The sequence below is a fragment of the Rhea pennata genome, chromosome 1 (assembly GCF_028389875.1).
Source record: "Rhea pennata isolate bPtePen1 chromosome 1, bPtePen1.pri, whole genome shotgun sequence".
Taxonomy (NCBI): domain Eukaryota; kingdom Metazoa; phylum Chordata; class Aves; order Rheiformes; family Rheidae; genus Rhea; species Rhea pennata.
In genome coordinates this window covers 200,869,627-200,888,234 of record NC_084663.1, presented here as the reverse complement: position 1 = coordinate 200,888,234, position 18,608 = coordinate 200,869,627, and the positions used below count along the sequence as shown (strand labels likewise).

Here is an 18,608-nt window from a genome sequence, read left to right as displayed (position 1 = left end):
CTGAGATATTTATTTATTTTTCATGTATATTATATTCCCTACACTGCAACACAAAGCTCAGCTTTGAACCCTCTTCTGCATTAGCCCGGAGCACAGAAGTCATTGTCTTTATAGGACATGACAGCAAGTAGCGGTAACTTCTAGTTAGTCATTCCCATCCAAAGCAATGTGTCTCAGGGGAGAAACTTTAAATTTTCTTATGTTTAGCTTATATTTAAGAAAATTAACCTGAAATTAAGCAAGAGTATAATCCCTATTATACCAATCTCTTTTTTCTTTATAGCTGAATTTCTCTGCTGGGTCCTGACATCCACTGTCTCCTCTACCTAATTCAGTTGGCTAGTCTCTAAAATGGCCATTCATACAGTCTACCTTTGGGTATCTACCAGAAAGACAGAAGCTCCTATACTGGGTGATTTCACCCTGGGGGTTTACAGAATGCTTTGGAAGAGCCCCTCGCTCTTTCTCCATTTCTTGTAGAGGTAACTTAAGCCTCCTAGCCACAGCTGTATTCCTAATATTAGGTGGTAAACACCCTCCAGAAATACTCCACAGATACTCAGATTGAAAACTGGAAGAACATACATAAATGCTTGGGAGATGTCAGGAACAGTGGAGGCCCAGTATACATTTTCCTGAGGGGTGGGAATCAGTGGACCACCTTAAGCTAAAGTCCTATGAAATTGATGTGTCCTACAACCAATGACAAATATTAGACCAGAAGGCTTTGTGGACCACCATTCAGTCAGGAACAGACATTAGAGAGAGTGTACTGTCTCAAAAACAGTCACTAGTGTCAGGGTCTCAAGTAGAAATTTCTTCTAAAATTAGTTAAAAGTTATGGAAGGGCTGGGTCAGTCTTGCTATTAAGCTAGAGAAAGGAAAAGAATGAAGTCTTTTTAAACAACTCCAAAATAAGAAATGAAGCTGGCAATCTTTGGTTATAGGGTTGTTCTTGTAACATGAATTGCTTTGAAAAATGATGAATCACTTCCCAACTCAGCTTTCAAGTGCATTTTTATATAGACATCTGGGAGCCAGAGAGGAAAAATTAATATAAATAATAAAAATCCCACACATTTTGAATCTCAAATGTTAAAAGTACAGGAAATAAAGTAATACAACATTTCTAAAAGATGCTTCAGGAAAGTTTTGCTAAAAATATAAAAGATAGAACACTCATAAAATACTTGATAAAGAGACTAAGTTAAAACATTAGGGCACTTTTATTACTAAATTGTAGATTACTGAGACAGAATGGCTTAAAGGCTCTCAATATTACAGCATATGCCAGATTCCACTAATTATGACACACCATTGTCAAACTACTTCGCTCTTTCTAAGAGGTTGAAACACAAGAGGCAGCACACACAAAATGAACTGATGCAGCCTGTGTCTGCTATTAAATACAAAACCTCAGCCATTAAATATGCCATCCCATTCTATCTATTACATTCATGATGAAAAGTCCAGTTCTATTCCAGACTTAAAACTGCCTGTAATTTACATCGAACAACTTTTAGAGCAGTATTTTAAATCTTTAAAGCTAGTTTAGAAGGACCCTTTTTTTTCCTTTTTCAGCTAGAGCACTTTCATAATATTGTAATAGGTACAGGAAGCTATGCTGTAGCTTTTAAAGTGCTTATTTTATTACGAGGTGGTGTTTAATAATATTCTTTTTGTGGAAGTTAATAAATGATGAACATTTTCCATGACAGATAGACATTGCTTAATGAGCTAATATGCATCAGCAAAACACAATCAAAAAGAAATTCACCGTCAACAGTTTAATCATGGCAACACACATAGCTGAAATCAGTCAACTAACACTTAGATAACTAAGATTAATGGATATATGATGAAGTTATAATAGTCCTTATTTGAAACAAAGAAAAAAAACAAACCCCAAACCAAATAATGATAATTAAATCTCAACCAAAGTTTTGTTTTCCAGTAACGCAACTGCACAACAAATCAATATTTCAGAAAACAAGTGCCCTATCTCCATCGCCTGTTTGGGGAAACACAGTACTCCTTGAACTACAGTGAGAAGAGAATGCATGAGGGAGGGTTATTTCTTGCTTTTAATATCGAGGGGCCTCATCCTGGGAAACTGTGGGCAACAGTAGGTAAGTGGCCGGAGTCCAGTCCAGGGGTACAGTGACCAAAATAAGCCCCAGCACACGTGGATTATCTGCGGCATTGGCAGGAGCCCTCCTGTCACCATTCTCGAAGAAACCTGGATGATGGTTCCTGCTGTGTCAGAGCATCAACGCAGAAGTAGTGTCCTCCAAAACCCCTGCAATCACCAGTGTCCTAGCTCATGCAAAGCATTTATGAATTTCAGCACTTGCCTGAGCACAAACAGTGAGTTTTGATTTTTCTGGTGTTCTATTTCATGTAGTCCTGGGTTTTCCTCATAATGTCTTACAGCATTGGAAAGGAACACTGGAAAGTTCCTTTTGGGAGCTGGATTAAGCATTGTATATTTTTATGAGATCAAATTCTGTCTTCATTTATACCCAGAAAATTCTACTGACAGTTAGGGGAATTGAGCAGGTAGAAATGACAGCAGAATTTGAGTGTAGTGACCTGTTGAGTGAGAAATAGGCAGAAATACAATGCTATTTCATTGACAGCTACCACAATTAGATACACAACTTTTGATTAATTTCATTAGGCATTGTGAGGTTAAGGTTAATAAGCGAGCTTTGAAAATCTCAACCCTCAGAATCTAGCTATAGCTAAACATAATCCTATATTCTTGGATGCTGCTACATAATTCTATGATATACCTGTTTAGCTGCCATGGCACTACCCAGCACAGCTATGCTGCAACACAGCGATCATTTCTGCTAATTGCAAAGGCAGGCTAGTAGCAAAGTTCAAATGATTAGTGAGTAAAGGTCCTCAGAGCAATCCTGATTAAAAGTAAATGTCCGGTAAGCTGCAGTTAGCATGTTTCGTTTTTTTTTTTTCTTTTTTTATCGGGGTGGTCTTGAACTGCAGATACAATCACAGCGCTCATGGTGATCCAGCTGTATATCTACTAAGGCCATGTTGTTCCTGGTTCTGCCTTTCCTTCTAGGATGGCCGGCCTCCGGGATGAATTTCAGCACCTGGGAGGATGAAGGGAAATGCATCTTTTAGAAAACTCTTAGTGGTTTCAGGATGAAAGCGTCAGGGCCCTGAGGGCACTAACACACTGTAATGGTCCTGACGAGCCTCACCAGTAGCCTCCCCTCACACCCCCTGCCCAATGGCCCATACTCCTTAGACTGCTTCTCTGAGTTCCTTTTCGTCCCATCCCAGTTCAAATAGTTTTCCTCCTTTCCTGCCCCATCTCCCAGAGGCTGTGTTAATTCATCCCTTTTCTCTAGTTTTTCAATCAAAAAGGCAGACTGGAAATGCAGCTTTCTGCGTGTAACTGATACAATGAACTTGCTGCTTCCTTACACCTCCTACACTGTTTGTTATATTTCTACGAATTCAGTTGCCCAGTTTAGTAGAGCGGGGTCCGTTTATTCTTGTCCCTGGAAAAATGATGTCCAAACTATAACAAGGCCTTTGGACTCCTGAAATATTCATAAAATTTTCTAGCTGAAACAATGGAGAGCACTGCTCACAGACAAAGCAGACTTAAGAGCGAGTCCAATCTGTCATACTACTAGTGCTTTTATCTTTGTCATGCTGGAGGGCAAAGCTGCTCATGTATACCTGTACACTCTCAAGATAGTTTTTAAGTAATCTGTCTTAGTGTTACATGTTTTGGGGGCTTCTGATGCTATCTCAGAGGCCAAACTTTATTTTTTATTAACTTGGACACATTTTTGTTATACTTCCAGCATTTTTTTCCACCCTGTGAAACCCTTCTGCATTGTCTGTCCTGGAGCTTTGACAGATTGGATTATTGCCTACATCAGGTGCCTTCATCTCATGTGGTTCCCTAATCATGTTCAGAATTGCTCCTTTGCATGCTAATTATCAAGCATGTTTCTTTTGGTCTGTCTTTGCAGCCCCATGCATATTTGAATGGCTCAGCCTTTCCCTCGCTTCTGCTCTAAAGAACAAGGAATATTTTTTAATGAAGTTTGAAATTTCTGAAGCACATATAATAATATGGTGCAAAAGTGGTGCAAAAATAAAATGCCTGTGGGAGGTGGAAGGAGATAAATGAAACTTTGGGATCTGAGTATGTAACTTTTGTTGGTTTCCCTTAAAAAATCTGTGCCTTAATTCAAGAAATTTCTTAAGATAGGTTACTGTGAGAGGAGAAAGAAACAAACCAACAATGACATCCTAGGGAATGTGGTTATAGTCAGAGGCTTCTGAAAAAAATTCTATCTAGGACAGAGTACCCACAGAGCCCTGAAAAGGAGGGTTGGGGTTATAGTTATAAAGAAGATGAAAAAGAGACAACAAACACAAACTGCATCAGGGAAATACTATTTGGACAGAAAGATGAAAATGCTTCATGATGATAAGAGCAGTTAAACACTGGCACTATTTGCCCAAAGTGGTTATGGAATCTCCATCCTTGGAGGCAGTCAAAACTTAAAAGGACAGGGACCTAAGCAGCCTCCTTTAACTTTGAAATTCTCTCTGAATCGAATGGGAGATTGGATTAGATGAGCCCCAGAGGTGTCTTCCAACCCAAACTATTATATGATTCTACGCTGTGCATATGTGGAAAAAAACTATAACTTCAAGTGCTATCTCATCTCCTGTGATAGTGAAAATACGTAAATCATGATCTGGAAAAAACAGGAAGGACTAGAAATCTGCATATGGGCATGCTTCACAAACCTGCTGTTGGAAGCTGAGTCTCTGCACAAGAACTCCTCCTCATTAACACGGTAGCTCAGAATGAGGGGAGAGAATCCACTATTTTGTTTCATTAGTTTGTTCTCTTCTAAAAGTTTAAATTTATGAAGTTATGGGAAGAATAGTTAGCCTTTACGGTAGTTAAACAGAAGAGATAATAATTTCATATTTCTGTCCTGAAACTCAGGTATTAATTTTGATTAAGTACAACAGAAGAGTTAAGACTAAGAATACTTTAACTTTCCTAGAGCATTCTTCTTCCTAATTCTCACAGCACATTGCAAAGCATGTTTTACCTCATTGTCTGTCTTCTATAGCTGCAGATCCAAAAGTGATTTGCTCAAAGCTCCACAACTGACCATTATAAAAATTGCCAGCAGCATTATCTGCCCTTTCCACTGTACCTGAGTACCTTGATATCACTTACTTACAGATGGGGAACAGGACACAGAGAAAGCAAGGCTGGGTGCAGTCAAGTGTGCTGATTCTGCTGACTGTGGCTTAAGTCACTTCAGTCCACGCAAAGATTAGGTACCTGAATTAACGTATCTCATCTCTTGGCAGGCTATTGAGACTTGCGTTAACTTGGCCTACCAACTTCCAGATCATCTAGAATTGTCTTGCTCCTAACTGAAAGAATGAAGAGAAGTCTGTCTTGTAGGACCTGCCACTCTGGCCAAGTAGGGAATGGGATCTAACTCACCTTTACTGAGTATATCAGCCACATCTTTTGTCTTGAACTAGAGGCCCCCTAATTCACAGATTATGCTGTCACTCAAGTAAAACAAAAAAACAATTTTTGTTCTTTGATCTCAAAACATTATGCAAGAACTGAGATAGCCTTGGGGAGGAAAGGAAGAATACGGGTGTAGATACCAGATACATAGAGTATTGATAGCTTCAGCAGAATTAGAAAGTCACAAAAAGTAAGTCACACTGACTTGCTAAAAGCTAACCAGGAATCCTGTGCAGAGCTGGAAGTGGAAAAGAAGGCAGGCGAGTCGCCTTCATTTCAAGACCATTCTTTCACCATTGTAATGTCTGGAAGATAGGAACACCATGGAATGTGACAAATGTGATGGGCACGGAATACAGTCGTTTTTTTTTTTTTTTTTTTGTCCTCCATTTTGTGAAAAAATTCATGTTCAAGCTATCTAACACTGAGAGGGAGGATGGTGCAAGGTTCAGATGCAATAGTTTAGCCTGTGGGGAAGATACAATTACTCTTCCCAGTTAAAAATAGATTGTCATGCCAATTTTGTAAAAAAGTAACAAAATTATAACATGTTTCAATTGATTTCAAACACTGACTGCCTCAGTATATTTAATAAATCCTGATGGACACCAGGACAACACACTGGACTACACTGACTTCTAAATTGCAAAGGTACTGAACCCAGTCGGATTGCTGAGATTATGTCAGAGCTCAAAATAGACTGCATCTTCAAAGATGCTTTTTTAAAGAAAACATAGTTTTAAAATCAAGTACAGCTGCCGGAATTGAACCTATGATAAAATTCTTTATTTTAAGAAGCCTTTCATCAAAATCTGACAATTTCAGATGACTGGCACTTTGCAAGATCATGGGTAGGTAGATCTGCTTTTTTTCAATTGAGAGCAAATGAAAGTATATGCAATGTGATGAGAGCAAAGATGTGGGATGTATTTAAGCTAACAGACCTCTTGACAGCTTTGGGATTTTCCCTGTGTTTTATATTAAGAAACATGAGAACAGTATATGGGCTTTGCTGATAAGAGTAGAAAAAATGAATTGGCAGACACTTCCCCAGACAAGACAGGAAAGCAGTGTTTGAACACAGCTGAAATTGGACTGCTTTAATAGCTGATCACAGAACTGATGTTCAAAGCTTTTGGTCTAGCTTCCATCTAACAGTTTTAGTTTCAGCTAAATACAAGAGTATTGAAAAGAATCAGGAAGTAAGGCCACTTCTGGTGACCACAGTAGTTGAAAGAAAACTTTTACTCTGGAAATAGTGCTATTTATTTATTACATGGTCAGTTCCTTAAAGGTGAAAAACTAGTGAATTAATGAAAACAGTTTAAAGAAATTGTACTCAGGACAACTTTATTGCTCCTTGTTTTGACAAGATCAGTAGCATTGCTTTTGTAAGAAAATTTGGAGATGAGAAAGAACTGGAATGTTCAAAAGGTTTGGTTTTGGTGTGAGAAAAATAAAGGAATAGACTTGCAGTTTTCAAATTAAAAGATCAATACCTATCTGTACTAATCAAAATCTGGTGCCTCAGCTGTTCAGATCATTACCTTACAAAGAATATGTAACTACAGCCATATCCCCTTCATCAAATGCTGAATTAATTATGGTCATATAAACACTGAACTAAAGAAAAAAAATACAAGCCAAAAGACTCAGTATCAGAGCTGGATTTGGGACTTACAGGTAATACAAAGAAAAAAGATACTGGGGCCTAGTAACATTTCTCATGTAAATGACTCCGTAGAAGAACACTAATAGGCTACATGTCATTTTTCTTTGCAGATATGTCTGAACATCAGAGGGGTTTCACGGTCAGGTGTCTGTGGCAACTGTATACTTTTCCTTGGAGGTTGTGGTGAATGAAATAGAAAATGCTTTGATATTTTTTCCCTGCTAGTAACCTTGCTCTTCAAGCATGCATTGAATGTGGATGCCACATTCTGGAGGACTCTAAACTAGAGCACAAAAACGTAACAGCCAGCATCTGGAAGCTGAAGCCAAAACAACTCAAACTGGAATAAAGCACAAGCGTTTAAGTCAGGCTGATTTATCACTTGAACAGCCTTCCAAGGAATCAATGCCTTTCCAGAAGGTATATAATGCAAGTTTGAGGCTTTCTTTGGAGGCAGCAGGGTGCTCACTAATGACTGTGGAGCACAGGAGGTGAGAGTGGATGGTTTAGTAGTTCCCTCTAGTCTCAGCTGTCTATGAAAGCACTCTAATTTGACATGGGGTGGTGGGGAGATGGGGGCTAGAGGAGAGAAGAGTGGCAGCTGCTGCTGGGGAAAGGACATACCTGTAGATAGCATGTTCACTCCAACCTGTACCTCGACATTTCTCGAGCAGAAGCAGCAACAAAGGGGCAACTCCAGAGAATTATTCACCTGAAACACATGCCTCTGAATGTGGTGGTGGTGCCTAGCTCCTTCTGTTAACTAGGAAAGTAGCCCAAAGGCTAGACTCTCAGCTTTACATGGTTAGACCCAGGTGAGGTGAACCGCTCCCTCTAGGATCCCCTGAAGGTCCTTGCCATATATTTTTTCCTTTGAAGTCAAGTGTACATTTAGCCATGAAAATCTGTGATGCCTGATTTTTGTTCTATTAAAAAGCAAAGAATAAAGTGGAACCTGGCTAACAGTTCTAACAAAAAGGTGTAGCTAATTGCGAATATCCATTTTTATTTATTATCTTTTATATTATCATTATTTATTAGTGTCAACCCTAGTAATATTCATTGTTAGATTATTGATCAGTACTTTAAATGCAAATAATAATGTGAAGCCCAGTTCAAAACAGCTCATTTGCTTTCTCATAAGCTTAAGAAGATCATAAATAATCAGTAACATGAGTATGATTTACCAAATATTTGCTTAGCTGTACATTCCAGTAACTAAGGATAGAGAGTAAATCTGTATGCAATTTTAGGCAGGTAAATTTGTACTTTGCAGAACTTGTTTTAACCCACAGCTATGCAGTATTATCTAATCTTCCTCTACTCATCTAAAAATACCATCATTCTAGCATGCAAACCAAATTATTTTTGTCTGAGATTCATGAAAGAGGAAGCATCAAAAGTTCAAAACATTCAACACAGATCCAACTTCTGATACGGATGAGAAATCTCACTCTGCAGTTTTTGAAAGTTATCTAATCCAAAGTCGACACATAGTTTAGCTGTGCTCTTAGCATAGGAAATAAAGCATTGTGGGAATGTGGTTCATAATTTAGCATAAGGACCTTTATTCTAGTAGGAACATAGCCTAAAATACTGACACAGACTCAAAGCTGTATTCTTTCTTAACAGAAAGGAAAAATAGAAAAGATCTTTTTGCTAATCAGGGATAGCATTCCAACTAGGGGATTATTAAATGTACATGGAACTAGTGATTCTATTTTTTGATCTATACAAATAAGAAATGCTTGTATGACGCAGCAAACATGGAAAAAATGTTAGTTAATTTAAAATGCAGGCATCTGAAACAGTCACTAAAACTATATTATTTCTCATGTACCTGACACCAGCAAGGCCCTCAATTTTGGTGATCTTGTAAAAGATTATGGTTCCAGTTATTGCCTTTTCTCGGAAAAGGTATAGATGTTCCCCCTTCCAGAACTGCCTCATCCTGCCCAGGGCTGTATCACCTGCTGTCTCATTAGCTTAACTCCTAGTTGTCATTCCAACAACTTCCATTTTATCTAGCCAAAAATGAGCCTTTATTCTCATACAGCACTTTTTGCTCTCTCTACTTATCCCGTAACTTAGCAGTCACTCTTGACTCACTCTGTTTGCTTTTATTGGCATACAAAACATTTATAAATCGCAGTGCTTATTCTGGTATAATATTTCTATGCATTAACTCTTTGTTAGACTATTTTCTGTGCCTTTATTACCATAACAACCTTTCTGTCTCCTTGGCACATGTACTATCAACTCCAGGACATACAAAAAATCAGACTACATTCCTTGCACACTGATTTGATGATGTTAGCTTTTTTAAATTCCTTAATGAATTTCCTTCATTGCCTCAGCAGCTTATACATCATTTTCATCCAGTTATCTTTTGTTTGCCTGTGTTAAGATGAACAAGAATTATTTTATGGTCTCAAGTGCTTACTTTGGGTTTGCTTCCTATTTTTCTGAAAAAAAAAAGAAAGAAAAAGCGGAGACAACACCAAATTGTATTAGTTACACTTCTTTACTGCATGACAACACCTCTGTCTTACTGAAGTTTCATATCACCTCTTTATCTTCTCGCTTGTCCTTTCTTCCCCAATAATATTCCCAACTGTCTTGTTTTCCATTTAGAATGCTGGAACCAGATAAGTTTCTTTCTATGTACCAACAACTTGGGGAAAAAATGCAGCATTTTTTTGTTATTCTGAGGTGCCTGCTACCCCTCTAAGCAGAGTAAGAGGTTATAAAGTGGCATCCCTAATGCTAATCTAAAACCCGTGGTTCAGAGTGGTATGCATGGCTTGTCAAGACACAAGACAAGCTCCAGTTAACATGAAACTTGAATAAAGAGGTAATACTGTGAAAAGGAGTGAAAAAAAGCTACTGTTAACATATACGCAATGATAAATGCCTCAGTCTTTGCAAGAGACACAAGTAAATAGGCAGAAGGTGCAATCAGCTTCAAACATTCTGCTCTTTTGCTTACATGCCTTTAAGCTGTGTTGTACAGTACAGTGTTTCTGGAGGTTTATATACTGTGACAAATTCTGGTTACTACCTTAAGAGTATTTATTCCTCATGGAAACTCATTTCACATCTCATCAGTTAAAGCAATGAGATAGGGAAACTGATTTCTTATTTCTCAGAAGTATGAACAACATGCTGGTGGATGACACAGCCTCAGTCCTACCTGAATGAAGTCTCGGATTAAGTTCCACCGCACCTCTCTGGGCTACGTTATCTCTAGTTTTAGGACCTCTCTCTCTTTAACAAGAAACTCCAGACATTTTCATACAAATGTACTTCAGCAGCAAGCATGCTTTCATTTCAGCTCCCTCTTAGGAAGTTAGACAGCAGAAGATGTGAGCATTTGATTAAGGTGTGCTGTGATCACTTTCATGAATTGTTCTGCCTTTCCTTTGTACGGAGTCCTGTGGTATATCTTTCACAATCACAGTGGCTGAGAGATGTTTTGAGGTAATACTAACACTTAGATTGCTTGGTTTGCAGGGTTCATGACATAATGTGGTAAATCGTGAGTATTTGTCCATGATTCCAGCCTCAAGCAAACCCAGAAGCTATGAAAAAAGACAAAGCATCAAGAGACTTCTGCTGAAAAACATCATAAAGCTATCTGCTTACTCAACTTATTAACTCATTTATTTCTGGAAACTACTGAGTATTTTGGTAAAGTTATGGCATATTTCCAGGTAATAAGAATGCCCCAAGGTCTCATTAGTAGCATTTCCCAGGGTAACAAAGAAAAAGATCTCCCATACTGTGGCATTCTCATTTTCTCATTTCCCCTGCTGTTGCACTATTTCATATAATAGGACATGATAGGAAAGAACAATATAGTCTGTTCAGAGAACTGGAGCAGGACTCACAGCTTGAGGAAATTAAAGGCTGCATATGATAGCTATTAGTCCTATGACACTACTAGAGAGTGCTCTGAAACCTTAGTGATGAGTACAATGCAAGCCTTTGAATAGGAACTAAGGGGGAACTAAAAAGCATTAAAAGAACAAAGAAAAGATAACCTTGAAATCTCTCTAGAATATAACCTTTTCTCTCAGCGAACACTCAGGGCATTAGAGTCTGAGCAATCACTCAGAGGACTGCGAGACATTAGCAACACAGCTAAAAAGGAGAGTATTGCTTCTGGAACGTTTGCCTGCTGGTCTTTCTCACCCAGGAATATTAGTAGCTCAAAAACACTAAACAAGTTGCAAATGATTTCCAGACAGATTTGCACTGTTAAGGACAAACATTCATGTAGAGGACAAGTAGCTATGGAAGGTCCAGGACTTCTGTAGCTGAAGCACTAGACAGTGATTAGGCAAAATGAGCAAGGAAAGAAGAGGGACCTGGAGTTTGTATAATTCAGTTTCAGCTATTACAAATTTATTCTTTGCTCCACTATCTTATACTTTCTTTTAATTTCAAGTAAATCAAAATAATTTGAATCTGGTCTATATTCTCCTGAAGAGAAGGGCAGGGATTTTAAACCAAATTAACAGTTCTGGGAACTTCAGTTCTTCAGAACTGTTGGACAGGGTTCAACTCTACCCTTCCATATGCAACTAAAAGATTTTGATTAAAGTTAGTGGGTTTCAAATTGTCTCCAAAAAGAGTAAACTAGCTACATGGATCTAAAAATGCATGTTGAGAAACCCCTCCTCAGTGATTTCACTGCCAGACATTTCTTAATAAAATTATAGTTAAGTGCAGAAGGAGAATAAAGAATAAAAATGATTAGCTGTGTGTGCCCAATAATAATAATAATAATAATGAAAGATTAAAAAGTGGAAAATATTTTCAACTAAAATTAATGGGCACATCTTCAGCATGTTATATGTGAATTTATCTGCATGACTTCCATTCATGTTAATGGGTGCCGCTTGACTAAATTTCTGTTCAGTGAGCTGTTAATTCATCCCTAAGGGATTAAGTTTAAATTTAAACTTTAAAAACCCATTTAATGTTAAAGCTGGAACACTGTCTTTAATTTAAATGGTTTTCAGAGAACAAAGGAGCAATGAAATAAATTAGCAGTGATGTGTTATTGAGAATATTGAATTTTCTGAATTTAGTGAATAATTTTGGGGGGGATGTATGTCATGCCATCCTGACACCAAATTCCCTGTTAGTATGAGATTCCATTGTTTCAGATGCTCCCAAACACCAAATAATAAAAAAATACTTGATAACATGTTTACAAATAGTACTTCTTTCTAGCTATTGTCAGTATTTGGCTTAAATTCTGACACTGATGTGACCCAGGAGACTTTAGTCTCTGAATCCTTCTAAATTTAAGTGTTGAAATTCCATATAGATTTGTTGTGCAAAAATAAAACAAATCCCTTTTTATCATTTTAAGTTAGCTCCTTTTTGTTCTCACTCAGACTCCCCTTGTTCTTTTCTTAAGAGAAAGATTAAACAGAGTGACCTGATTTTCCTTAAGATATTATTCACTATTTGTATCTTTCACTGTGTCTTATCTTACTCAGTTTTTCTAAATGAAATGATCCTAAACTTTTGAGCCTCTTTCCTTACAGATATTTTGTTATGTATCTGCTACTGTATCTCCTTTGCTGTATATTTTCCACTTTGATGTATCTTTCTCCTATATTTTGTCTATATGCCTATATGCTTATATTTTGGTCTAAACCAAATATAAGCAACTCATATATTTATCTAAAGCCACGATAAATACTTGTTGTGTTTCCCTATCTACCTCTATTCTCGCAGAATACTGTCACTTGCTTTTTCCACCACCTCTGCGCTAAACAAATGTTTTCCTTAAGCTCTTCACAGTGATTCACTACCTGACCTTCAATCAAGCTTCTGTCCCCTGTTTCTTCCTTCTCCCACCACACATTCAGTGTTAATAGGAATTGAGGTTGTGCTTCCTAATGCTTGGCGCTATAAATGTACTATAGTACATTTTTAAGTGATTACATAGGCCCTCTGAAATCCCTTGCCATCTTCTCTACTGTTAAAGAACATTACATCTCATGTTATCTGTCATTTTTACCACCTCACTGTTCATCTCCTTCCAGATTGATAATACATGAAATATCACTTAAACGGAATGCTTGGGGCACCCACAGATATCCACTTCCTATGTAGAAAATTGCACATCTATTCCACATCTTTGCTCTTTATCTTTTAACCAGCTTCTAATCCATGACTGATTTAATCTGGTAGACTGCTAGCTCTCTGAAGAGAGTGCCAGGCCTTTTAGCATTCTTGTACCATGTTGTGGTGATGTATAAATGTTTATTCATATATAAGGCATTCTGGTTTCATTTTTATCAGTTCATACACAACTGAGTGTTTTATAACACTATTAATTTTTTTTCCAATTAACTTTTCTACTATTGAGATAAGGCTTTTTGCTCCATAATTACCGGGGTCATTCCTTGAATCTTCCCTAAAATTAGATAAAATATTAACTATTCTCCAGTGCTAGCTGATGTGCAGTATGCTGTGTTCTGCAATTAATTGTGAGAAAAATCTTGTACCTCGGAAAAGAGTAACCACTCTGCCTACAGTAAGGCAAAGTTCTGACCTTCAACTGCTTCCTGTTATTTAAAGCTACCACTTGCAGCTATTGCTATTTCCACCACCCTTAGCCCCTCTCCTGAGCTAAAGCCTTTATAGTATGAGCACAAATCACCTCTAGATTAAAAGTCCATAAAGTTCATTTTCACTTGAGACTTAAGTCAAGTGGCAAAGCAGATTCTTAAGAGATGTGTGTCAGAAATTAAGTCAGCGTGGCATATAGCTACCTACTTTCAGTCACTAAAAAGGATAATGCCAAGTAACTTTCCTAGACATGTTCACAGTTTGGTGCTGAAAATGCTATTTTAAGAGGTAAGAAAAAACGTTCTTTTCTTGTTGATTTATTCCCCAGTGTGGTTTGAATGGATTAAAAAAAAATATAATGGACATTATACTATAATGTTCTTTGTTCTTATGCATAAATTTTGCCTTCCTAAAAATTTCTGAGAATGAGAAAAAAGTTAAGGCAAAAAGATTCAGTAGGTTCCTACAAGTAATAAATATGGAAGGGAAGAGAGTTTACAAGTAACTTAATTGTCTTTTTCAAGTGTGGTCAGAAAACAAGGGGAAAAACAGTTAAATATTTCAAGATGAATATGTCATTGCACCCCTAAAAATACTATTTCCACTGGTGTAAATATTTGTGTTTTATCAGTCCTTCATTGGGAAAGTCAGTCCAACTTAAGCCTCATTCTTGCAATAAGGTTCGCTAGGTTGCCATAAGAACACACATGGAGCACTGGCAGAAGCTCTCCCCTCCAATTTATTCTAAATATGCTCAGAAATACCTGTTAACATCACTTTCCAACACATTTATAACCTCCTTTCACTCTACTCATTCACTTCCAAATATAATTTACTGAGTCTTCACTTGTATATCCTATATCCCAAGGCAAAAGTCAATCAAGAAAATAACAGAAATTCTGAGAAAACAGAAACTAGAGTATCTTGAAGCTATGCACTACGTGTGTCTTCTAATGTGGTACTTTAAGCCATTAATATTAAACTTAAATAAAATCAGGCCCTCTTGCAGGCTGCTTGTGCGGGCATGTGTCTCCCTGGAGCTCTACTGTAGCTGGATGTGTGAATGCTGCACCACAGAGATACCAAGCTAGTATCTAGCACAGGCAGCAAGAGTGATGCCATTGCATGAGTCTAGACTTCACACTCAGGCTACTTGAATCTCCCTGGAAGCCTGGGCAGATCCTCCTTCCCCACTCAGAATGGTGATCACAGTGGGCGTCCACCTAAATGCTTTGGTCAACATCTACCTCTCTCGATAGGATCTTAGGATCTTTGCCCATGAGATTTTACCATGGTCAGTGATTTCTACCTATCTTTACATTGTAGATGCAACATGATAATCAATACGGCAATACACAGTTCTGAGAAAAACATTCAGAATTCATGTAAGCAATGAATTATCAAAAGAAATGTCAAAAAGTGAAAATACCTCATGATATTTTTTCACTGTTTTGCCTGACATGCATGTACAGGATTTCCAGTTTGAAGTCCCACAGCCACAATTTCCTCCACAGCGCTGGACAAGGAGGCAGCGAGGGAAGAAAACTACATTTGTCACCTTCAGTTCCTCCCTTAAATTGACAGAGTAGTTTCTTGGAGTGCAGCTATAACGTTTCACATCATCATTCAACCTGTCCAGGTCAACTGCAATGCAAAAGAGGCTGTATTAGTAAGGTCAGAAAGGGATAGTCCCATGGTTTGTACTGTTCCCCAGGCAGCCAATAATACAAAGTGATGTGGCACTGGTTGGAAAATATACGAAGTATAGAAGTCATTTTGGAAAAGATAAAAATAAACCCACTAGTTTGAAACCATTATAGGTGCCCATCCAGGCTCTCCTGCTCCCACTGAATCCCATAGCAGAACTCCCACTGACTACAAAGCCAAAGGGCTTGTTTGCAGCAAAATATTGTCCTGAAAGCTGAAGACTTGTTATTTTATCTGCTCTGTCACTGATCTAGTGGATCCTTGGGTGAGGTATTTCACCTCTGCTACTCTTTTCCCTCCTTGCTTATATCTTACTTGGTTAGATGACAAGCTCTTGTTTTGTATAATGGGCAGAATTCCATTTGGCTAACTATAGGCATGTAAAATGCAAACAATTTAACCAATACCCTTTCTGTGGTCAACACAGAGATGCTTTTCATTGCTACTTCAGAAGGTTAAAACAAGTGGCATAACTTATTGTCTTGAATTATCTGTCTGTATTGTTTACAGATAGAGTCTAGACACCTATCTTTTACATGGCTAAAGCAATATTAATTTTGACCTGTAAATGCTACTATTTTAGGCATATAAATACATGCAATTAACATTAATTAATAAGAATTAATAAATTAAAATTAATGAGCTTCACTGAATGCCAGTAGTTGATTGATGTTTAAACGCCTAGTATCTTTGTGAGATGTGTCATTTAAACTAATAGTAAAGGCAAGCATAAAAATAACGTATAGACTGGTAACTGAGAGTTTAAGTGCTGTTTCTAGTTTTAGCTTGTAGAACTAAAATAAAACCCCCAAAATTTCACAATTGTGATAAATATAAAAGCAATAGGTTTAAAGAATTTTATTTGTTTAGAAGTTTTCTGATGTTGTTTTCTCACCTTTCCTACTTTGCTCTTTTCTTTTGGATGCTGTCAACAGGCTAACTGTTCAAAAGTTTAATAATTTATTCAGAATTGGAGGAAATGTGATCCTGTGTTAAGCAGTGAGGGCCTCTGAATTGAAACTCAGAACCAGAAACAAAATTAAAATTCATTTTAAGCTCACAGAGCTTGAGAGCTTGGAGAACTCATCTTCCTTTGACTCAAATCTTCTAATTTCAGAAAAATGAAAATCTGGAAACTAGAAATACTGTGTTTCACTGACAAATCATTAAATGCATGGGTTTTTTTTAAGAGAAAAATAAACTTCACTCTAAAGATCATTTAAATTGAACAGTAAAATACAGAACATGACTGAAGGGTGCAAGAGTTAAATAATAATCCCTCTCACCCCATCCACTACTTATTAGTAGATAGATTGAGAGAAAAACATGGATGGTTCAAATGCGAATTGAGATAACAGTAGAGTGTTTTTGAACATATTAGATTTCCACAGAAATTTTTAATACCTCAAAATCCATCTCTAGTCCTGAGCTATGCTCATTTTTTACTATAAATATGTGAAAACCTCCAATAAAGTCAGGAGTACTACAATATTTTATACTTTCTGTGGCTCAGTCCTTATTAACATCAAAAAGTAAATTGTGTATTAACAATGATTTACAGGAACTGTGGAGAAAGTTGTGATTTATTCAATATCATGCACCTTTACATTGTGGCTTTGAGATATTTTCTGGTTCAAGGTAATATACAACAGGTAAAGGTATGTAAATGTGGTAAGCATTATTATACAAAATCGTAACAGCTTCACTTTTCTGGTAAGGTGTTTTCTCAGTCAAAGAGAATATAGCAGATAAATTGGGATTTTCTAGTAATTGTGATACATCTCGCCACGAAATCTTTGTGGTTCTCCCCAGAGAGCTAGCATCCCTACAAAAGAGTTATATATCATCCTCTTGATAGAAGAACAAAATTAATGGAGTTGCTGGTATACTCATGCACTGAGAGAAAAATATGCCCAGAATGGCCAGAGTCAGGACCTAGAAAACCAGTGAATACTGATTGCTTTATTTAAACAGATGATACTTTGTTCTCTGTTGTCATCCCTCAATGCCACCCCTACTCGTTCCAGTTTCTTAGACTAATTCTTTTGACAGGGAATTGTTTCCCACTCTTCTAAACATTCCCATCAGGATCTTCACCATCAGCTCTGCTCACAGATTATGTGAAATATCTGGCATTTGAGCTGATTGATAAGAAGGAAAAACTAACCAACAGAAAAAGGTAGAAAATACTCTGCCTTCATGATTAATGAGATTTCCGGAGGGGAAGGCCAGAATATCCGTACACTGCTCTGCAGCAATCTGGGTATAAGGATACTGATATAAGCAGGTTCCTATTGGGACAGGCTGGCTTAGCATGGCAGTTGGGAATGGTGCATCTCTAGATCAGGTCAGAATAAAATGCTTGAAGACTTAGTTCAGCCCCTAATTACAATACATCCTGCTTTGTAACACTGGAAATATGGTTTCCAGCAACAGAATACCCAGGCTACATGAACTGGCATCTAAGTCCAAGGGAAGGTCAGAGAGTAAACCAAATTTTTTCTACCGTGGGTAAAATCTCCCCTCAGCCCCAACAGTTCTGATTGCTGCACTGAGCTGGTAGCTATTATCACTACCGCGCTGTCAACAGAGAAATAAGTCTTCTTAATGAGTCTGGCAGAAGGAAAGTGCCTGCATTTTAAGAGGAGTGGGAGGGGAGGGGAATTCTGAAATTGGCTTCAGTACTTCAGTTGCTCAATTTAAATGGCAAAGGACACTCTGGTAAAGGACTGTCATTGGAGGAAAGGCTTTCCTCACTAGCCTTCTAAAGCCTAGTTTTGATGACTTTCAAAAGCCTTTTGCAGAGTCTCTTCTCAAGCTCTATCTGAGAGTTGTTGACTTGCTCAAAGAATAGGAGGGAATAATTAGATAATTAGGGTAATTTTTGCTTTATGTAGTATGAAGGAATCAGCTCAAAGCTTTGGATGGATGTATTTTTCAGGAATTCTAAAATCAGCCAACAACACAATACATTTTATTTGGTGTATTTTTCTATAATGAACTACTTCGAAAAAAAGAGGGATTTTTTCTAACTGAAATGCATGAATTTGGTTTTTTATTCAAGGCACTCTGATC

The 18,608-nt window shown here is 37.5% G+C and overlaps 1 protein-coding gene across 3 annotated transcripts in view; it reads right to left on the bottom strand.

The window, feature by feature from the left end:
- Nucleotides 1-1,207: 1,207 nt before the first annotated feature.
- The window catches only part of PDGFD (platelet derived growth factor D), a 148,237-nt gene continuing 130,836 nt past the window's right edge, over nucleotides 1,208-18,608 (bottom strand). For all 3 annotated transcript variants that reach the window (XM_062567277.1, XM_062567279.1, XM_062567278.1), the window contains 2 exons: nucleotides 15,256-15,470; nucleotides 1,208-3,119 (listed from right to left, as the gene is read on the bottom strand). In XM_062567277.1, coding sequence (XP_062423261.1) covers nucleotides 2,985-3,119; nucleotides 15,256-15,470 — 350 coding nt within the window. In that variant the 3' untranslated portion in view covers nucleotides 1,208-2,984. The remainder of the gene's footprint in view (nucleotides 3,120-15,255; nucleotides 15,471-18,608) is intronic.